The sequence below is a fragment of the Bufo bufo genome, chromosome 1, assembly GCF_905171765.1.
Source record: "Bufo bufo chromosome 1, aBufBuf1.1, whole genome shotgun sequence".
Taxonomy (NCBI): Eukaryota; Metazoa; Chordata; class Amphibia; order Anura; family Bufonidae; genus Bufo; species Bufo bufo.
In genome coordinates, this window is record NC_053389.1 from 795002847 (window position 1) to 795026571 (window position 23725).

Below are 23725 nucleotides of genomic sequence, written 5' to 3' on the forward strand. Positions count from 1 at the left end.
TTCTTTTCTGGACCCAAAGGCCCTCAAGATTGCCTCCTTGTCGCAGTATTCCAGGTATTTCATGATAACCTGGCGAGGTTTTGGGGGTGCTTCTTTAAGTCGTTGCTCACGTGGATTTCCGGGTTTGGACCGATTCTGTGAGCTCTCTCCACCTTGCACCTGCCTTCTAGTCCCAGAACTGTAGGTAACTCCTACTCGCATATATCCATGGGGGCCTGCGGCTTGATACTTTCTGGCAGTCCCTGCAGTCTCAGATTATTCCGTCTGGATCTGTTCTCCAGATCCTCCAGACGATCCCTCAGTATGTCATTTTCTTTAAACAACTCCTGGGCATCATTCTCTGACTTGGCTGCTAAGTCCTCCATCGAGGACACCCTGCCCTCGAGTTCGTCCAGGCGGGAGTCATGCTGTGCTACTGCTTCATGTAGCTCGTGCAGCGATTGCGTCAGAGTTTTAGAAAGTGTCTCTTTAATGTCGGGTGCCAGGTGTCTGGCGACCTCAATAGCTAGAGTTTTATAATCAATTGCCGGGGCCACCTTAGAGTCACCTCGTTGCGTGGGAGTCTGTGGCAATGCGACTGAGGCTAACTCCGGTGAAGCAGGGCGGGAATCCGCCATCTTGCTGAGCATTGCCCCTTCACACACACCTGTAAGTCGCGTACTTTTTCATCTCCCGCTCCTCAGGAGGTATCGGTCCATGAACCGAATGCGCTTGGTATGCAGGGGACCTTCCTCCCCTCTCCCAGTCTCCCGTTTGGCACTGTACTTTGAGCGGGTGCGCTGTTAGGGTGAGCAGTTATCGGAGCTCCTTCACTCTGTGTCCTGCATCACAGGGCCGGAACCGGAAGTCACACCGTTTATCTTTTTTACAGTGTTCACCTGAGGGGGTTAGGTCATGAGATATGTTTATAGAGAAGGTTATTACGGACGTGGCAATACCGAATATGTATACTTTTTTTAATTTATGTCATTTTTACACACTGATCATTTTTTAAACCAAAAAAATCATGTTTTAGTGTCTCCATAGTCTTTTAAGTTTTTGGGCGATTCTCTTAGGTAGGGTATAATTTTTGCGGGATGAGATAACGGTTTGATTGGCACTATTTTGGGGTGCATATGACTTTTTGATCGCTTGCTATTACACTTTTTGTGATGTAAGGTGAGAAAAAAATGGCTTTTTTGACACCGTTTTTTATTTAATTTACGGTGTTCACCCGAGAGATTAGGTCATGTGGTATTTTTATAGAGCAGGTTGTTAAGAACGCGGCAATACCTAATATGTCTTTTTTTTACCTTTTTACATTTAACACAATAAAAGCATGTTTTAATGTCTCCATAGTCTGAGAGCCATATATATATATATATTTTTGGGGGCGATTGTCTTATGTAGGGGCTAATTTTTTGCAGGATGAGGTGACGGTTAGATTGGTACTATTTTGGGGGGCATATGCCTTTTTGATCGCTTGGTGTTGCACTTTTAGGGTGACCAAAAAATGTTTTTTTAGCACAGTTTTTATTTTATTTTTTTGACGGTGTTCATCTGGGGGGTTAGGTCGTGTGATATTTTTATATTGCCGGTCGATACAGATGCGGCGATACCTAATATGTATACTTTACTTTTTTTTCCCTATTTTTAACAATTTTTTCTTTTACTTTATTTTGGGAAAAGGACACTTTTTTTTTTCTTCACTTGAAACTTTTAATTTTTTTGGAAAACAATTTGTTGAAACTTTTTTTTTTTCACTTTAATTTTCGTCCCACTCTGGGACTTCAACTTTTGGTGGTCTGATCCCCTTTACAATGCATTACAATAGTTCTTTTTTGTAATGCATTGGCTGTAAGTGTATTACAAAGCGGGCGGTCGTGTGCACGTCACACGTACTGTATTTACCATATACCATGCTATTATAGTCTTATTCATTCCTGTGTCTGTATTGCCACGCACATGTGTGTTTTTTACTAGTATGTTGTTTTTGTAACAATAAAGATTTTCTATTTTATACCTTATGTTGCTGTTTTGAGTATGTATAGGTGTTTATGGTTTAACGTTAACCTCACAGGTATTACCCCTTTGGGCTAGTTTCTTTTTTCCTGCATAGACAATCTTGTTCTTTTTCAGAGGTTAATAGTCCTATACAATGGACTTCCAGCCCGTGAAGCTTTGTGGAGATCCCAGGCTGAAGCTATTTTTAATGGTGGCACTAACAGTACACAGGATTCGGAACAAAGGAATTTATGGGACACTAAGGTGAATTTTAAAAACCTTTTACACAAACGTTTAAAGATATGGTGGAACAAAACCTCTCTTGAGCAGTATATAATGAGAAACCTCATACCTCGTGGGCAGAGAGTCCAGGTCTTTCCATCATATGGCCTGGACAGGGACCAGCTAAACGGCAAATGGGAAGAAGCCTGTAATCTTTGCTCGATGACGTTCATGCGACTACTCGTTACTACCAATGATACACCGCTATTCGAAATAGATAAGGAACTAAAAAATTGTTAAAAAAAAGTGACACTGAGCATGAGGCATATAAATGAGAGCTAGAGGAAGCTCAACAAGTTCCAAAGGGACTTACAGGATTTTGAGTTGAATCGAGTATATAGGTGGAAACAGAAACAAAGAGAGTCACGAAGTAGGAGCGTTTCCATTTCCTCAGCTATATCAACTGACATTGAGGATACGAACCAGGATGGTAATAGGAGACCGTATGTAACAAGATACGGGAGAAAACAAAAAGAAGAGGTGAGACATCGTACCTCTACCAAAAGATTCCATGGGGCAGGTGACAATGGTGGTCACAAACTACAGGTAATAAATCTATCCAGTAAAACTTTAACGGATAGCCAAATGGAGGTCCTGAGTTTAGGTTAGAATTTTATTCCCAAATCTGGTTTCGATCTCTTCACAGCGATAAAAGATTTGAATATGTTCGCACGTAACCTTGTCTTCAAGAAACTATATCACAAGGGTGACACTGGGAATACATCTTTGACGTCTGAGGAGCACAGAGCAATACAGATCCTGAATAAATTGGCGGATGAACAGGAGGGCACAACAAGGTTGAGTAGAACGCCTGCTTCATTGTTGCCAAGATCCAGAAATGTTCCACCTACGTCACGGTTTGCAAATATAGACGTGTTTGTGAGGATGTTTGCTGAAGAACTTAGATCAGTGGTTAGATTCACACCAGGGGACAATATGAGCAAGCAGCAATGTTTGGCAGTGCGGCAATTAAATAATATGGATGATGTGGTTATAAAACCCTCAGATAAGGGGGGGGGGGGGTAATGTTGTATTGTGGCCTACGATAATGTATGAAAGGGAGACACTTAGACAACCGAGAAACTCCAAGTGCTACAAAAAAACTTACCTTCAATCCATTAAATACCTTTCAGGGTGCATTAAGTGCAATCCTCCAGGAAGCAGTTGATAATGGGGTGATCTCTCATAAGGAGCAGAAATGGCTGTTTTTGGACGTCCAACAGTGGCAACGTTCTATTTGTTGCCGAAGGTCCATAAGAATGAAAAGGTTCCACCAGGACGTCCCATTGTCTCAGGTATCAACATGTGCGAAGCAACCTGCCAACTAATAGATTATACCTGGCAACCTTTGGTTGAATCTCTCCCGTCTCATCTAAAGGATACTGGAGATATATTACGAAAATTAAATGGTTTACAACTAGAAGATGATATGATTATCGTCACTTGTGATGTGGAGTAACTTTATACGTCGATTCGTCATGAGGATGGTATCCTGGTGGCAACGCACTTCCTGATGACCTCTAACATTGAGGGCGAGTATGGAACATTCATTATGAAATTGCAGGACTTTGCATTGCGACCCAATTTTTTCATTTTCAGGGGGTCCTATTACCTACAGCTCCAGGGAACCGCGATGGGGGCGGCCTGTGTACCATCCTACGCAAAACTTTTCTTGGGGCTGTGGGAAAGGGACATCTTCCTGACAGACCCGGTCAGTCAGATTGACAAAGTCCATTTATGGTGTCGATACATTGATGACATCCTGATGATCTGGCAGGGTTCCACTGATGATTTGCGATCCTTCATGACAACCTTAAATATTAATAAGAATATCCACCTCACATACAAGATGGGGAGGAACAACATGGATTTTTTGGACACACTACTTAAGGTTGATAATGAGGGTTTTGTTCACACAGAACACCGACGGCGGTGAACAGCCTCTTGCATGCGGACTCCTACCAGCCGAAGAATCTCATTAATGGAATTCTGAGAAGGATCTGTTCCCGTGATGGGGAGTTCGAAAAGCGACCGGAAGATCTTCACAGTAGGTTCAAGGAGAGGGGCTACAGTGAAGCCTCACTGAGGAGAAGATACATACGGGCTAAACAATCAAATAGAGATGCCCTATTACAAACCCAAATAAAACGCAAAGATAACAAGAATGATATTGCACGATTTGTCACCACTTACAACTCAGGACATGAACAACTGGTCTCTATTTTAAATAGACATTAGAACATCATATACACTGCGTATCTATTTGCCGATCCACCCTTCAGTGACATATAAACGTGAAAAGAATTTGAAGGATATTCTCGTGCATAGTCATCATCATGGTAGGAATCCAAATAAACTATTTAGTTCAAAAGGGATCTAAAAGGGGCTGCCGCCCATGTGTTGCTTGCCCCAATATTGAACGAACAACCTTTACGGATGGCACTGGTCAAAAAAGTTATAACATCACTCACACAATTACCGTATTTTTCGCTTTATAAGACGCACTTCCCCCCCCCCCCCCCAAAAGTGGGGGGAAAATGTCAGTGTGCCTTATAAAATGAATACTAGTGAGCGCTTTCATTATGGAAGCGCTCGCTAGTATGTATTAGGAGCGGGGAGCGAAGCGCCACTAGCGCAGGTAATACTTACCCTCCCTGGTCTGCACTGTCCGGACCCCAGCCGTGGCTCCCATCTTCCCGGCCTGTACTGCACTGTCCTGACCCCATACAGCGTGAGGACGTAGTGCGTGCATTATGACCTGACGCTGCACGCAGTCATGTGACAGTGCAGCGCAGGCCGGGAAGATGGTGGCGCAGGACAGGTAGGATGATTTTTTTATTTTAGTCTGATAGGGGATACTGATGGGCTATTCTGAGGTCTGGGGGTACTTGTGGGCTGATCTGAGGTCTGGGGGTACTGGTGGGCTCATCTGAGGTCTGATTGGGGTACTGATAGGCTAATCTGAGGTCTGATAAGGCTCTGAGTAGGCTGATATGAGGTCTAATGAATATTTATTTTTTATTTTTCTACTCTAAAATCTGGGGTGCGTCTTATAAAGCGAAAAATACGGAATGTGCACCACAATTGGTGTTGTTTATGTACCATCGTGCCCATGTAATCTTCTGTACGTAGGAATGACCTCAAGGGAATTGAAAAAAATGCACCAGAGAACATGTTCAGGGAATTAATGCAGCCAAAGATGAACAAGATCTGACGAACCTGAAAACTATTCCCCGACACTTCAAGGTCCACCATAGCTGTGATGGATCACTATTGAAGGTAAGGGGTATAGACAAAATTTTCATTGGAGGGAGGGGTGGCAACTGGAAAAGGTTATTGGCTCAGAGGGAAGCCAAGTGGATTTTTAGGCTAAATACAGTTACTCCACTTGGCCTGAATGAGGGTCTCAGTTTTGCTCCATTTTTGAAAACCTAGGAGTAGGCCCGAGCCATGTCTGTGTAATATATCTCCTGGTATTCCTTTCTTTTATCCGTTTATCTTTTTATTTGGATGTGCTTTAGCGTATATATAATTTTAACTGTTCTTGGTCTCTCATAGGTTCTTGAGTCGTCATGTAGTTTATTAAAGGGAACCTGTCACCGGGATTTTGTGTAGAGAGCTGAGGACATGGGTTGCTAGATGGCCGCTAGCAGATCCGCAATATCCAGTCCCCATAGCTCTGTGTGCTTTTATTGTGTACAAAAAACGTTTTGATACATATGCAAATTAACCTGAGATGAGTCCTGTCCCTGACTCATCTCAGGTTAATTTGCATATGTATCAATAAACACAATAAAAGCACACAGAACTATGGGGACTGGGTATTGTGGATGTGCTAGCGGCCATCTAGCAACCCATGTCCTCAGCTCTATACACAAAATCCCGGTGACAGGTTCCCTTTAATGTTATACTTTATTCACTTTTTTTTCTCCCCCTCTAATTACATTCTGTTCACTTCTGTTTTATTGCACCTTGCACTTTACCATGTTTTCAAGGGGTTTTACTTCTTTGGTACTTTCAGTAGGAGATACTGCATTTACCGTATACCATGCTATTATAGTCTTATTCATTCCTGTGTCTGTATTGCCATGCACGTGTGTTTTTTTTACTAGTATGTTGTTTTTGTAACAATAAAGATTTTCTATTTTATACCTTATGTTGCTGTGTTGAGTATGTATAGGTGTTTATAGTGTAATACACTTACAGCCTTCCTGCCTGCGAGATCCAGGGGGCTGGCTCTCACAAACTCTCCCGGAAGGCAGGCACGATGCCCAGGAAAGGCATCGGGTCCCCGTCACAGTAGCGCGGGGATCCGATGGACACCCTACACACTTCTGAAGCCCGCAGGTGCCGCGGTTAGCGCTGACCACGGCCGTGCAGGGGTTAATGCGCAGGCATCGGTGATTTCACCGATGCCGGCGCATACGGCAGGGGTCCAGCTATCAGTGACTGCCGGACCCCAGCCGCGGATCGGGCGGGCGCAGCTCCTGCACAATCAGCACGCCGTACATGAACGCCACAGCTCGTTAAGGGGTTAATTAGTACAATAAAGTTTGTTTGCCATTTTGTTTTAGCGCCCCTTTAATTAACTGGTTCAACTGCGAGACGATTTTGCTAGGAACGCAGTTGAGTATAAAAACAAGCGGTGATTTGTTCTGCTAAAGGAAAGTCTAAAAACCAGCTTAATGCGGAAATCTGTACTTTTATAGTACTAGGCCTAAGACCCCTGTCGAAAACTTCTTGAAGAAGTCCAAGAATATTCTGAACAGACGGAGAAGAGCCCTGTTGCAAAGAATTATACCAAGAACAACATTTCTTCCACACCTTTCCACAGGTTACTTTTTATGACTTTGTTGCATAGTAAGAACGGTGCGGGCTGAAAAACCTTTGGCTTTCAGCATCTGTTCCTCAGAAGCCATGCTGTTAATCTCAGTCTGTGCACCTGAGGGTGCTTTAGAGGGTCCTGCATCAGAAGATCTTCCTCTGGAGGGAGAAAATCTGGCTCTTCCAAAGTTAGCTCATTTAATACCGAGAAGCATAATTCTTTTGGCCAAAAAGGAGCTATCATTATTAAGGTCACAGACTGCTAGTATTAGGGGGAAAAGGTGAAAAGGCAAAGGCCAGCTTCATATCCCATTTCTGAGAGGGCGCAGCATCCACCGCTACCGGAGTGTCCCCTGGGTTTAGAAAAAAGAATAGACGTAGCTGCGCTATTTTTCCAGTGGAAAACAAGTTCATCTGGGGAGTCTCCCAATATCGTGCACAGAATATAAAAGATGTCTTTTTTGAGACTCCATTCTTCTGGACTGATTGGAGACCTGTTCAAAAAGTCCGCTGTCACTTTATCTTTTCCTTTTAAATGGATAGCTGAAATTGAAAGGAACGACCTTTCTGCCCAACCGAAGATTTGATCTTCCAAGAACTGAAGGGGCATGAATTTTGAACCCCCATGTCTTTTTAGATAAGAGACGGTTGTCATATTGTCCGACAATACTAGAACATGGGGACCTTTTATTATGTGCTCTGCTTTCCGAAAGGTCTCCAGAAACGTTTTCAACTCTCTGTGAGGACCGGTGAGATAGGTCCTGATTCCAGAGTCCCTGGAAGTAAGTGTCCTGGACTTGCGCACCCCAACCTGTCTTGCTGGCATCTGTGGTTGGAAAGACCATGGGACACCACTTGATAAATTTTTTGGGAATTGTCCACCATGTCAGCCTGTGAATCACTCTGTCTGGTAGTCGTATTTTTAGGTCCAAAGTTCTCGGATCCTTGTTCCATCTTGTCAGAATAATTTTCCGTAGAGGCCTGGAATGGAAATGACTCCACAGAACAGTTGGTATACAAGATGTCATCAATCCCATTATTCTCATTGCTGTTCTCTTTTGTAGGATGGAGATCTCCCTGCAAATTGATACCCGCTTCTCCTCTGGTAGAAAAGATCTCTGGCTATTGGAGTCTAGGAGGGTACCCAGTAAGATCTTTTTTGTTTCTGGAAGCAAATTTGATTTCTGTATATTGATTATACAACCTAACCGAGAAAGAGTTTTCAGAGTGAACTCTAGATGATCTTGAAGGATGGTGGAAAAGGCAGCTGTTAAAAGGAAATGGTCTAGATATGGGATGATCTCAATTCCCTTTTCTCTCAGTAACCAAGAAACTACTTCTGCCATAATTTTTTGTGAATATTCCGGGTGCAGAAGCCAGGCCAAATGGTAAATGTAGAACTGGTAATGTAGAATCGAGGATCATTCTCGATTTGCAAATCTCAGGAATTTCTGATTGTCTAGACATATTGGCACATGATAACATGCGTCCTTTAAGTGCAGTGTACACATCACTGCCTGTGGACGGATGAGTTGGATTATTGATTTTACGGACTCTATCCTGAATCTCCTGTATTTTACCTGCTGGTTTAAGAGTTTTAGATTTAGAATGGACCAGAATGTGCCATTGGTTTCTTTGCCAGGAATACGCTTGAATAGTGACCTGTAAAATGTTCTTCTGCGGGTACCGGCCTGATCGCCTGAAGAAATATCAGCTTGTTGAGATTTTCTCCGATAGCTAGATTCTGATCCGACTGGCTGAAACTGGTCAAGATGAGTCTTTTTGGGGCAGAGCCTGAAAATTTTATTTTGTACCCTCTCTCTATTATCCTGAGGATCCAAGGGTTGTCTGTGATTTCTTTCCACTTTGGGAGAAAGAACTTTAGTTTCCACCCCACAGGAAGACCGTCATTGCTTATTTTGGGATGGACTTGGATTACGGAGAATGCCCCTCCCTTTGGGAAAACTCCACCTTGCCCTTACCTCAATATGTCGATGACTGGTAACGAGGCCCTGGTTTCCGAAAGGACGGTGTCTTTCTAGATTTCTGTTCTGGAAACTCCTTATTCGTAGCCTTTTCCAAAATGGTATCCAGGACAGGGCCAAACATGTAAGAGTCAGAAAAGGGGATTGTACAGTTTGTTCTTAGAAGGGATGTCACCAGACCAGGTTTTTAGCCATAAGTCTCGTCTACTGGAGTTAGACAGGACACTGCCTCTTGCTGCGAACCAGATTGTCTCTGCGGAGGCATCTGCAACAAATGCTGTAGCCATTTTCAAAAGTGGTATGGATTCCAAAATTTCCTCCCTGGAAGTCTTCATCTTTAGGTGCTCCTAAAGGTTAACCATACAAAATTAAGATCTGGCCACAGACGCGGCAGTAATATTAGTATTAATGAGGGTAGAGGAAGTCTCCCAAGACTTTAAGAGACTGTCCATTTTTCGGTCCATGGCCTCTTTTAGCTGAAAGAATCCTCAAATGGTAAGGTAGTCTTCTTTATTACTTTAGCTATATGAATATCAATTTTGGAGGTTTCAACCCATAATTTCCTCATAGTGTCCTCAGGATTAAATGCGAGGAGATTCTTAAATTCCTGAGAGATAGTCTCTTTTCTGTCTCTTCCCACTCTTCCATGATAAGTGATTTAAGCTTCCCATTTACAGGAAAAAGGTGCCTTTTCGCTTTTAGCCTGCCAAACATTTCCTCCTGTATAGAGCGGGTTTGTGAAACCTCTTCTACCTCCATAGTTTGACGATCTGCAGAAATAAGCTAGTCCAGATCTGCTGAAAAGAAGAACTTTTTATCTTCCTCCATAGAGCATGAGGGAACATCATCTTCCTCATCATCCTCTAACTCTCCCTCAGACCTTAATTGGTATGAAGTTTCCCGATCCAAGTTGGAATCTATGTCTGCTCTTGGTCTCTGGTTGACCTTGAGAGATGGATAGCTGAGGAATTATTTTAGCTACTGAAGACTGAACTTCGTCTCTAATTAACTTCTTAATCTCTGCCAAAAAGGACGGCTGTTCTTCCCTCATTAGTTTATCTATGCAGCTACTGCAAAGTTGCTTGGAATGGGAGTCAGGCTAATTCTTGTTAGATGTTGCACATCTTTTCCCCCTTCTTTTTAGGCTCTGTGGGCGTCTTATAAACCGCCTCTTTATCATCCTAAAAGAACAAGAGAAGCAATCAACCCTATGCACCAACAAAACCCCTATTGGTAGAGGTATTTAACACTCACATGTCCCTGAGCAGGAAATTCTGGGACAGGAATAGACCAACCAAAACCAGGACCTTATGAGTGCGGGACAATAGTCCCACGGGCGGCTGGACGTGCACAGCATCATTGTAATCTATGATGCTGTGTGCACGATCAATGCCGCCCCGGGACATAAGGCCGTTCACGGACCGTATATCTGAGGGCATACGGTCATGTGTAAGAGGCCTTCGACTGATATACATCAGGTCCTACCTCTCAGCTGTATCTTGTAGCTCCTCCTTAATGGGGGACTCAATCCACCTGGAGAGTCAACCTTGCTGTAGCAATGCAAGTCTACCCACCCCAGGGGATTCAGCACTGCTGTCGGCAGCTTCATTTTTTTAAAGGGGAAAGAAACATGGCTGAAGTGGCGTGATAATCGACGATGTAGCCAGATGCTGTGGGGACACCCTAAAGTGACGTCAAACTCTGCGGCCGCCAGGAGAAGGAACAATGCAAAGCCCGGATCCCCATCTTGGGGAAACAGCTTCTGCACCAGACCCGGAACTGACACAAGGAACTGGTAAGACCAGGGGACCCAACCACGAGGGGTGCTAACCGAGCCCCAACATAAGGGAGGAAGGAGAGGCTAACCCCAGGGCTATTCCATGATAAAACTATCTTCATTCCCTCTCTGTTGCTGCTGACCTGTAAGGGACAGGAAGAACACTGGTGATGGATGGAGGGAGCAGCCTTTTGACCGCTCTGTGCTTCCTGTCCCTTAGAGGTCAAAAAGGACATCCTCCATGTGGTGCTGTCATGGAGGACGTCCTGGAAAAACTTATAGAAATAGCTCTAGAAATGTTCTTGCGTCACCCACATAAGAAATTGGGTGCGTTTTGATATCCTTTGCCAATTATTTCATGCCGTCTCCATTCACAATTCTGCTGCATAGAAAACATTGCAGCTTAGCCCCCACCCCAAGGAGTCTTATAGGACTGTGCATTAATAAATCCTCCATTATCTTTAGACCCGAATGGAGAATAAATTGTGTGTCTCAAAATCCAACATTTTAGGCCTCGTGTTCCACGGCCGAGCGCGGTCCGTGGTAACCTGGCCGGGATTCCTGCTGACAGCAGGAGCGCACGGCGTCATTGGCTGCTATGACGCCGTGCGCTTCATGCAGCCGCTGCTGTACAGTAATACACTCGTATGATCTATACAAGTGTATTACTGTACAGCAGCGGCTGCATGAAGCGCACGGCGTCATAGCAACCAATGACGCGTGCGCTCCTGCTGTCAGCAGGAATCCCGGCCGGGTTACCACGGACCGCTCTCGGCCGTGTGCATGAGGCCTTAGGTCGATTTTAAACACTGTAACCTCGTTGGCGCTCCCAATTACTGAATTTGTCACCCAGGGCAGAGAGGTCTGGGTTTTACTTCCCCACCCCATATCTGCTAAAAATTCAGGCAGATGAAGGGGGTCCTGCAAGCCATCTCTCCGTCTAGGGTGGGGGGGGGGGGGGGGGGGGGTCAGCAACCTCCGGCATTGTAGTTTTTGAGAAACTACAACTCCCAACATGCAAATGTACTAGTCTGTTCTCAGAATTCCCATAGAAAAGAGCAGAGCATGCTGCGATTTGTAGTTTCTCGGAGGTTGTTGAGAACCCATATACACCCGTCATACACCCTTGTACCGATACAAGTAATTATATATCTTGGCTTTTTTTTTTTAATGTATTTTATGTCCTCAGAATCAAGTGATACAGATGCATCAATAAATAAAGCAGACGAATAAGTCCATATAGATATATTTATCATTTTCTAGCTTCACAGCCCGACTTCATCTTTTCAGCAAAATATATTCACCAGTGAGCGAGCGTCATTCATATTTTACAAGATCAGACCTTCATTTGAGAAGCACATATAGTGCAAAGGGGGAGAGGAATACATGGAGCAAGCCCTGTAATGGAGGACACGGTGGGGCCGCATATCACATGGTAACATCTTCCTGAGTTATTCGATTCAGTGTATAATTTACTACTTCATTATAATTTGTAATAACAGGGGGAGGTGAGGTATTAAGCACTGGGATCTCCCCCACAAAAGGTTAGACAGGTCTTAAAATGGCCTCAGGGAGGCTTTGGTGCACATAGCTTCCATAGCAACCAATCAGAGATCAGCTTTCATTTTCTAAGCTGTTCTGTAGCAATGAAAGATGCATTCTGATTGGTTGCTATGGACAATGAGGCCTCTGCTACCCTGGAGGCCCTGACACTGCGCTGTATTCATAATACAGTCATATACACTTTGTGTACAGAGGAAGCTGGCCGCCATAAAACGCCTTCATGGCTAGTTTTTGGTCACCTTGGCTCATCTTATCTATAGGCCCCTGTGAGAAAAAAAAAATGATCTGGAATGGTGACAGAAAATAAAGTGCACCAGAGCAGAGGCAACCATTTTGAGAGCAGATTTTATCAGAAACATGCTATCACTTAGGCACAAAATGGCTGCCATCCCTTGCACAGCTGACTCATGTCAAGCACTGGGTATTGTAGATGGTTACCCCATCAGCGCTTCAAATACAGACAGGAGGCAGCCATTTTGTGACCCTTAATCACTGATAAAAAGCATACACTCCCTCTCTACATGAACTCGACTTTATAAATGGCTGCCATCTCTAGGTTATAGAATGTGTCAGGGCCATTTCGGAGACACTTTACACTACTGCCATTGAGGGGCAGCCATTTTGCAGCACCACAAACTACACCTACTGTTGCTTATATAAACAACAGCCCAGAAAATGTCTCCCGCTGCCACAGACAACAGGTTAAACTTCTTTCAAGTTCAACACAACTTAATCTGTGGTACTTTTCAACAGATGGATCCATAGTTCCAATATGGCCGCCGACAGCACAGGCTGGAAGAATACTGTTTCGGGCCAAAGAAAAGATGGTTACCTAGTTGAAGGGCGCTTCACATCCAACACTCGCTTAGAGGGTTTGCTCAGTTACAATATAATTTTCATACATTTGTTTTAACCTTTAAAAAAAAAATTAAAAATACCAAAAAAATATTAATAAGTTAATAATACAGAAGATCCTTCAGAAATAAATATATAAATTCTTCAGATAAATCCCCTCTTCCCTCCGAAATCCTTGCTCGGCAATACCAAAATCAGAGGCTTGCCGTCCAGGAGGCATCTCATAGTTCATGATATTGCGAGCCCCTCCATGTCGTAGGGTTAGAGTGCAGTCCTTGGTGAGGAAGGGGGCTTCACAAATTATATATAAATAAATAGGTTATTAAAACGCAAATAAGAAAACGCACAAAACAAATTCCACCGGGGACTCCATAGCCATTCTTCAGCAAAAAAAAAAAAAAAAATCCTTCACTACTGCGTTCCTCCGCCAGCAGTACGATATATGCGAGGTGGAGGGTCATACGCTCCTTGCCCACCACAGGGGCTTGTGGGTCCCTAAATAAGGGAGAGTAAAGTCTTTTAGGGTCATCCCCTAGAGAGTCTTCTTTTCACCCGAACCGTTCTCGCACCAGCAGCATCAATTTCTTTTTCCCTTTGTACGTTTGTTTCAGGTTGTCCAGAAACTGGGCAAACTGGAGATGGCCGTCCGGCGCCAGTAGGAAAGTGTCTCGAGCTTTTGAAAGAAATTCTATGAATTCGCCGTAATGTCGGGGGCTGATGTGAACGAGACGGGAGTGGGTGGTGCTAATATAGGCACCAACTGCAGCTTCCAGAAGCTGGCAAAGGGGAGGCTTGTCAGCCCGTGGCACTGTTCCTCTGCCTCTCGGGTTATTAGCAGCAGAAAGGGTATGTGCCAGGCCAGGAGGCGCAAGGCTACAGCGGCGTATGATATCGGACAGGACAGGGGCACACTGCACACTTTGGATAACCAAGGGTACCACAGTGCTTAGCTCAACCTTGCCCAAGGAGTGTGCCAGGGAGCAAGCCCACAGGACATCGCTGACAGCAGGGTGAGAGTCTTGGGTAAAACCTATGGTCAGGTTAGATAGGGCCAACGTGGCCAAGGTAAAGGCCCTCATCGGCAGGCCGCGGTGTTCCATGTAGCGGGCGACCGTGAAGAGGTGGGAATGTGCGCCAGGGCCCGAGTTGGCACTGTCTAGAACGATCTGGTAAGCAGCTTCGAAAGAGGTGTGGTCCTTCTCACATAGCGTCAGCGCAGGAAGGGCACAGCTTTGTGGATCCTTCATCGCACATTGCAAGGCCAGGGCCCGGGCACAGGAGCAAAGCTCTTCTCGTTGTCTGGGGTCCTGGCTAAAGCGCAGGAGAGTGGCAGGAGACGTGCAAGACACGGCAACGATGCTGGTGGCTTCAATGGGGGTGAAGAGTGTGTACCAGTTTTGCATGACACTGATGAGGGCTTGTGCGCCTGGAAGAGAGAGAATAATGGGTCAAATCTTGCCACAGAAAGAAGCGGAAGTGAACAGGCAACCACAGCTATGACTCTTACCAATCTCTGTAGCACATGATACCAGCCAGCGGACCATCTCCCTCCGTCTCCATGTCAGGGTGGTAAGGGTCATTCTCATCACCTGAGAAAGGAAGGGGGGTGTAGACATAAGCCAACCTGTAGCTTCTAATACTACGACTAAAATACCGACCCATTTATACCCAGTAAACTAAGCAACGCTAGAGTACCTGCAGTCCTAGCTCCAGAGAAATGTTTAGCAGCGTGGTGTCAGGGGGGTTGTTTGGGGGAGTCGCAGTCTTGCAGGCATCCTGAGCCAGCTTGAATAGCAAGGCTGGGGAGTGGATATGTTGTTGGATGGAAGCAAGGACCGTGTGCAACCACTTGGGGTCTCCTGTGATTGGAGGAGAGGGAGAATAAAAAAAAAAAACTAAATTAAAATTTTTTAAAATCAATCGCGCTACAGGCGTTGTCGCCCCCACTAGGGGCACCAAAGCAACATTTATAACATCCAGACTGAGGAGGTCATAAGAACCACTAGACCAATGATAGGAAGAAATGCAGGCTCCATACCTTTAGCTGTTGTCAACATGGCGGAAGCCAGTTCACACTGTCGTGTTTCTAGGTGCCCCAAAATAAACCAGCGAGGGAAACGACTGGTCAGCATAGAGTCCAGAGGCATGATGTCGGATCCATGTGGAGGGATAACAGACTCAAGAACTGGGAGCCTGAAAATGAAGAAGACCAGATTTAGATGCTAGAACCACTCAATGCTAAAACCAGTAATGTTTTACAGAATGTGCACATACCTCATTGCTCGAAGGGCAACACGGTATGCCAGGTCAGAATCATGCGGGAGCAAAGCAGTAAAGAGGAAGCGTGCAAATGTGTGCATAGGAACACTCTCCCGGTAGATCACCTCTCCAAAGCCACTGAATGGACCACCTAGGGGAAACAATGAATGGTTATTTAGACATACAGACTACTGCCGTCAACATTTTCCAGTGCTTATACTCCACCATAAAATTGTACTAACCTTCTAAGAGTAGCATGGCCTGCTTCCTCAGAACCTGCACCAATCTATCTCCCATGTCCAAGGTTCCCAGAAGACCAATAATCTGCTCTTCACTTCTGACTAGCTTGTCTTGGGCATAAAGGCCTTCAGGCATTGCTCGTTGCTGTCCTAAGCCCATAAGGGCAACTTCCAGCGCCAGACACAGAAGAGATTCCCCTGAGGGGGAGCCTCCAGGTACAGGGACATGTTGGTACATTACCTTCCTCTGTTCTCCACCGAGCTCTGAAAGAGAGAACCCAGGTTAGAAGGTCCCAAGACAAATGTCCACTTCATAAGAGACTCTAGCCAGTCTAATTCACTGCTTATGAAGTACATTAGATATACCTTGGTAAGGAGCTGGTCCTTCATCCTCTGGTAGACTAGCCTCCAAGAATGTCCTACAGAGACACCCGATGGGATCAAGTGGATGTCCGATCCAACCCTCTAGATTAGTGAGAGTTGTACTGCCTTTCATCTGAAGTTCTGTTAGGAGAGGAATGGAAATTTTTAACTCACATGAAACACAGACATATTTCTGGTTAATAAATGACCCCCTATTAGGTAAACTTCTGGCGCAGATTGCGGAACAAAGGTTATTTCCGCCTCAACTTTTCACCGCTTACGCCAGGTCTAAAAAAAGGGGGACATGGCGTGGGTGGGGAAGGGCAGGGGCTGGCAGGCTTGTCTCATTCATCATTTTCTATGCCTGTTTTAGGCATAGAAAATTGTCTAAATATAAGACAGCAAGGATGCTGGCTTACATTTAGACTGGCACTGGATACGCCAAAGTTATGTAGAGGCGCCGGCATCTTCATAACCACCGCCAGCTATAGGGGTTATTAAGAGCGGTGTCTAAAATGCTGGTCTTAATAAAATGACCCAATAAGGGCTTCCCCACCCTACGATGTCTGGTACCTACTTTCTACTATCACCTCACCTTTTCTCTGCTGCTTAAGTCCTTCCAACTGGTGCTGGCGTTGTAGCCTCATGGTGTTAACCACAGAGACAGCAAGCCTCAAAGCCTGAAGTGGGTACCCGTGAGACCTCAGGGCATCAACACGGGCACATGCTACTGGAAAATGGTCTCCGAGCCAAAGTGGACGGCCTTGAGGGTCATAGGACAGCTTGTCCGTGTTGCACTTCACACTTGTTCCTGAAGCACAGGTATCTCCGTTTAAGACCCTTTGTAAGTGGGGGTCACTCCAGCGCAGTTCTCCTGCTTTAAGGGCTCTTGCGAAAACAGTTTGACGGGGAGCAATGACTGGAAGTAAAGACAAAAAAACAGAATTAAACTACCATGTTTGTAGGACATGAAAATAAGGCAAATATCCAAAGGGAGGAGAAAACATACTCCACCTGGGGGAAGATAAGATAGGACTCTAGAACCTTTATCTCTGAAAAGTGCCAATTCAGGAGCCATTGAGGGTCTCCAACATGGTGATGGAGAAACTGATCACACAAGTCATGTGTGTCTGTTAGGTCCATATAATGACTGTCCACTCCATGCAAAATGGTAGGTGTCAACTAACACAACCTGAGAAAGTCACATGTCATATTTGTGTCCAGACACGAGGCAACAGCTGGTCTGGTTTGGCGTACATGGTGTGCAGAAATACAACCTGTGCCACCCTGCATATTCATACCTTGGCCTGCACTGGAGCTCTGGGGCTGGGTCTGTGACCCTGGACCCTCCAAGGAATAGTTTCCTTCCTCCAGAGGACATATATCCATGGCGTTCCACCTCCGCAGCAGTTCGAGCCAAGATTCCCTCTCTTCTGAACGGCAGTGGGGACTGAGCACAACGCACACCCAAAGGGCACCTGTCAGGGGGGGAAAGGGAAATACTATGAAGGTTACATTTTGAATCTGTTTAGAATTAGATGATCTCCTAATGTCTCCCATGTCTTACCCAGCTCATCCCAAAGCTGCCGACATTTATCCGTCATTCCGGCTCCCTGTTGACGCCACAAAGCCAGCCGTGGGTCTTCCAAAAACTGCTCCGTCATTAGGATTAGCATCCGGGCACCATTGGAATCTCGCATCCTCAGCATCTCCCGGACCTAGAGAGACAGGACCCATATGGTAAAGAGTATGTAGCCGTAAAATCACGGGAGACATCATACAGCTGGAAAGGGTTAATCACCTTGCTGAACATAGACTGCAGTTGCTTGCTTGCTCCATAGTATCCACCGTTTGACAAGAGCTGCTTCACTTGCTCTTGTATCTGCTCCTCGTCCAAATGCCAACAGTTGTCGTCCTCGCGCCCGGCACCTGCTGTGGGGTCTGGGGCACCTGAAAGCAAAAAGCAGTAATTCTGAGCAATGATAATGGGCCAAACTAATACAGTAGCTGCTGGTGTCAGGGAATGCTGGGAGTTGTAGTTTCATTGTCTATTACAATAAAGTAAATTAGATGCTTCTCCTGGTGGCAGGTAGGTGGAAGTGCACTTGGAAGAAGACTCCAACCAAAGGAACAACATGGCAAAACGTATTAGAGCTGGGCCTGAAGGGTACAGAATGACATTACATTCGGGGTCCAGGTGACATCCGGCCTTACCATGCACCCTGTTAATCTCCGATCCCAGCTGCAGGATCTCGTCGGCCAGTCGCTGGGCTGTAGGCAGCACTTCTGTGTGGTGCTCACTGATCAGATACTGTACAAACTTCTGCAGCTGATCCCTGTTCATTTGGGAAAGTGTCTCCGATATGGGAAGCCGCAGCTCCACCGTCCGCGCCCGCCTGATGCGATGCAGGGACAGCGCCACCACGTGGGCGCAGTAGAAAATGTCTCTGTTTTCACAGCCGCAGCTGACAGACGTGATCTTGCAACGGTCGAAACTGATGGACACTTGGTAGGTTCTTTCCGGTTCTCCTGGTTCTGTGACAGATCCACTGAGGTGAAAGCCTGCAGGAAAAAAGGGACGGACGTGGAGTTAAAGGAGTGGCACAGACGAGATTATAATAGCTGTCATGTTGTAATATCACTGGTCCCAGGTGATGTCACCCAACTTGGCCCAAAGCCGATATGTACCGACTACCAGGAGAGATTCCATAGGGGGCTGCCACCCAGCATTCCCAGGCTCCCGACCACAATGCTGCAAGGCAATGATGTATAATTCATACTCATCTACTGTTAGGACCTGAGGGTCCCTCTTGAGTACCATTAATCCTATGGTTACCCATCACTGATCTTTGCCGGCCCCTATATAGTAGCGAGGGGGTAGGACTATGCTTCCCATCTGTTCAAACCCCCCCTTAACCCAATTCTACAAAGGGGAGGGTCCAGACGACAAGCCCTTCTACAGATGTAACTCTACCATGCATGGGTTACTCTCAATGGGGGTGGACCTCGGCTCACAGATGAATTATTATAATCGGACGGCGTGTAGATCCCCAGTAATATAAGGATACAAAAGGTCTCGGCACTATAATACACGTTATAAAATCCAGAATCTTGCACTGGATGCCATCGAGGGCAACAATGAATGAGCCCTATTCACAGGCCCCAGGTCTCGGCGGCCAGGACATGTGTGGGATCTGTGACGCATGACGAGGGCCCAGTATCAGCCGGGCATTGTCCTCGTCACACGCCCCAGGCCTCTCTCTGTCAATGAGACCTTTATCTGCTGTGTACAAAATACAATCACCCAGAGAGAAGAGAAGAAAGGGGGGGGAGGGGGGGTCCTGGGGGCTTGAAGACAAAAAAAAAGGGGATTAGCCATTCGGGTTTGATATCCTAATAAAAGGGAGGCAAATAAATACCCGGGGGGGGAAAGCATCAGTACAAGCAGAGATTTTCCATAGACCGACTCAGCCTGGCACAAGCACGGGCGTGCTAGGAAGTGCCCGCTCTCATCTGCCCGGGCGGCAAGTCTGGACAAGCTACGGCCACTGACTCAGGCAGGGGACAAAAGCAAAAACGAGCGACGTGAGGAGTGGAGTGTCGTCGAATGTCACCTAGATTACATGTCGCTGCCTGCAGCGGCCTCAGGTGTGGACGGGGTGCCCTCCACCTGCACGCATCACTACGGCGCAGGCTCCAGGCTGTACGCTGCGCACACACAGAGCCTGGCACCCGCATCAAAGGAATCCTGTTTGTAGTCACAATAGTTCGGTTAAACCTGATTTGCAAGCGCAGGCTCTGCCCCCCCTGAGGGCGCCGCTCAGTAACGACACCCTGCGTCACTTCATAATGCCCACTTACCTACTTGGAGCACTCTCTGCACTGCCCCGGACTGCAGCAGCTGAAGCCCCCTGTTAAAGGGCACCCTGGAATCTCGCTCGCCCTCCGGAGGGTGATAGCCCAGCGAGGAGTACATACAGATCTCCTTCTCGCTGCGCGGGAAAGACCAGAAGACTATGCGCTTCTGGACCGGTTCTGGGACCCTGGAAAATCGCTCCTCCACCTGCCAGGAAATAAAACAGACATTTATACCAGTCACAGGGGAAGATTCCTTCAAGACAGCGGCACATGAAGTCCCAGGCCAATATACAATGCAAAAAAGTAATAGACCCCAGGTTCACAGTAATATGGACTCTAGAGGGCGCTGCACTTCTCTGGGCCACATGCTGACATAGGGGCTGGTGACAGTAAAATACAAATCAGTGGCCGATATACCAGGCATGGACTGGCGAGGAGTGGGAATTTATTAGTGAGCAGCGGCCCCTGGCCTTATTGAGCGGGGCCCCGGCTCCTGGATACAGCATAAGCCATACAGGTTTATGAGCTGCCGCGTCCACCAGTGACAGGCGACACTCCCCGCTATGATGGCATCTGGTGTGTTATTTAGGGAAAGGGTGGATGGAGTATGAGGAAGTGATGAGGTCACGCTGATACTATGATACACAGGGACAATCACACACCGCAGTGTAATATACTAGTATTAATACACCCATATATCTCTATACAAGGCATAATATATACTGTGTACACAGGCTACACTGTCCTGTATGTACAGGCTAGGATTATGTGTATATATTATATTCTGTGTAATTCCAGTACGTGTACAGTATATCTTGTGTGAATACAGCACATACTGCAATATACATATGTCATGCATACTAGTATTAATACATCCATATCATAACACAAGGCATCCATGTAATTTATACCGTGTACATGATCTATATACGCAGTCTATACGGTCTACTGTATGTACAGGGTATAACTGTGTATATTATATACAGTGTAATTCTAATACATCACCTGTGTACATACAGAATATACCGCCTCTATATAGGCACATATCTCAATACTACAGTGTAATTCTAGTATGTGTACAGTGTATACAGTCTCTGCATATCATATACATGGATATATACACACTATTCCTATGTACAGTATTTACTGATGACATGTACATAAGACGTCTGTACACAGCTGACATGTCGCATATGATATATATACAGCCTGCATTGTGTATATTATATAGTGTAGATCTAGTATGTGTACAGTGTACTAAGTGTGCTAATACAGTATATATCACCTCTCATATACATGGATTTATACTGCTATATATAGGAGGGTGTATACAGTATATACCATATACGTGTCTGTATATGACTATATAGGAGGGTGTATACAGTATATACATGGATGAATATCACTGTATATAGGAGGTGTATACAGTGTATATATACCATATACATGGCTGTATAGCGCTCTATATAGGAGGTGTATACAGTATATACCATATACATGGATGTATATCACTATGTATAGGAGGGTGTATACAGTATATACTATATACATGGCTGTATATCACTATGTATAGGAGGGTGTATACAGTATATACCATATACATGGCTGTATATAGGAGGGTGTATACAGTATATACCATATACATGGCTGTATATCACTATGTATAGGAGGGTGTATACAGTATATACCATATACATGGATGAATATCACTATGTATAGGAGGGTGTATACAGTATATACCATATACATGGCTGTATCACTGTATATAGGAGGGTGTATACAGTATATACCATATACATGGATGTATATCACTATGTATAGGAGGGTGTATACAGTATATACCATATACATGGATGTATATCACTATGTATAGGAGGGTGTATACAGGATATACAATATACATGACTAATATATATATATATATATATATATATATATAAGGGTGTATACAGTATATGCCATATACATGGCTGTATAGCGCTCTATATAGGAGGGTGTATACAGTATATGCCATATACATGGCTGTATAGCGCTCTATATAGGAGGGTGTATACAGTATATACCATATACATGGCTGTATAGCGCTCTATATAGGAGGGTGTATACAGTATATACCATATACATGGCTGTATAGTGCTCTATATAGGAGGGTGTATACAGTATATACCATATACATAGCTGTATAGCGCTGTATATAGGAGGACATATCCACACTGTGTATCCCGTCTGTCTATAGCAGACATGTAGTATATTATACACACAGCCTGTATTGTGTACATTATATGCACTGTATAGACAGGTATTATTAACCCCTGACGCCCCATCATGCAGCCACTGTAGCCACACACAGCTGCCCATTACCTGCTCGAAGGCCCACGTCTCTGCCACTTTCTTGGCACTGAGATCCAGCAGAGAGTCCGGCTGGTAGCGGGGTGTGAGGCCGGGACACCTCCTCTTAGAGGCAGGGGGCTCCATAGTCCACTCTGTACGTCCCCCGGGGCTCGCCGCCGCCTCCTGCCTATCTCCTCCACACTGTCCACAGCTCTATCCTCGATGTCCTGTATATTCCAGGCCTATCCTCTTTACGGGCCCCAGAGTTTCCCACGGGGCGCGGCCGGCTAGTAGCTCCCTCGGCCCGGCCTCTCTCTTACGACTGCCCCCGATCCACGGCCGCTTTAAATCTCCTTAACAATGGGCATCTGGATCTTTATCCTCAGCTCTGTGGACACGCCCCGTTCTTGTGCTCCCGGGCAGCTATTGGACAGCGGCTGCAGTTCGTTACCATACGTCTCCGCCCCTTCCAAGCTATGTGTATGAGACGAGAAAGTTCTCAGCCTGTCAATCACGGGAGAAGCGGCCAATAGAAAAGCGAGCGGAGGCTCTTTAACTGAACGGATGTTCCATATAAGGGCAAAGTGGGCGGGGAAATGCCCTGGGAATCATTCATTCATGTGTTTGCCTGAGGTCAAACAGTCACATGTGTCTGTGTTCTGAACCCACATAATCCGGAATACAGACGTGTACATGACACTGTAGTGTGTATGTATGTGACTGGCATCTACATGTCTGTAATACACATGTCTGTAATATACATGACTGTGATCTACATGTCTGTAATATATATGACTGATCTACATGTCTGTAATATACATGGCTGTAATATACATGGCTGTGATCTACATGGCTGTAATACACATGGCCGTGATATACATGGCTGTGATCTAATGTCTGTAATATACATGACTGTGATCTACGTGTCTGTAATATACATGACTGTGATCTACATGTCTGTAATATACATGACTGTGATCTACATGTCTGTAATATATATGGCTGTGATCTACATGTCTAATATACATGACTGTGATCTACATGTCTGTAATATATATGGCTGTGATCTACATGTCTAATATACATGACTGTGATCTACATGTCTATAATATACATGTCTGTAATATACATGACTGTGATCTACATGTCTGTAATATACATGACTGTGATCTACATGTCTGTAATATATATGGCTGTGATCTACATGTCTGTAATATACATGGCTGTGATCTACATGTCTGTAATATACATGTCTGTAATATACATGACTGTGATCTACATGTCTGTAATATACATGACTGTGATCTACATGTCTGTAATATACATGACTGTGATCTACATGTCTGTAATATACATGACTGTGATCTATATGTCTGTAATATATATGACTGTGATCTACATGTCTG

At 45.2% G+C, this 23725-nt stretch overlaps 1 protein-coding gene across 2 annotated transcripts; it reads right to left on the reverse strand.

Annotated features, from left to right (window-relative positions):
- Positions 1 to 12061: 12061 nt before the first annotated feature.
- ZSWIM4 (zinc finger SWIM-type containing 4) lies at positions 12062 to 22676 on the reverse strand. 2 transcript variants are annotated; one of them, XM_040415101.1, is made up of 14 exons: positions 22350 to 22676; positions 19992 to 20193; positions 18345 to 18692; positions 17932 to 18080; positions 17698 to 17848; positions 17432 to 17608; positions 16726 to 17049; positions 16134 to 16271; positions 15771 to 16031; positions 15544 to 15679; positions 15308 to 15462; positions 14965 to 15128; positions 14777 to 14858; positions 12062 to 14695 (listed from the first exon to the last, which is right to left on the reverse strand). In XM_040415101.1, exons 1-14 carry the CDS (start codon positions 22461 to 22463, stop codon positions 13818 to 13820), a joined length of 3279 nt encoding a protein of 1092 aa, XP_040271035.1. In that variant the 5' UTR covers positions 22464 to 22676; the 3' UTR covers positions 12062 to 13817. The 2 variants fall into 2 exon arrangements, with proteins under 2 accessions (XP_040271035.1, XP_040271036.1); XM_040415102.1 differs by lacking the exon at positions 22350 to 22676 and adding an exon at positions 20406 to 20525.
- Positions 22677 to 23725: the final 1049 nt, after the last annotated feature.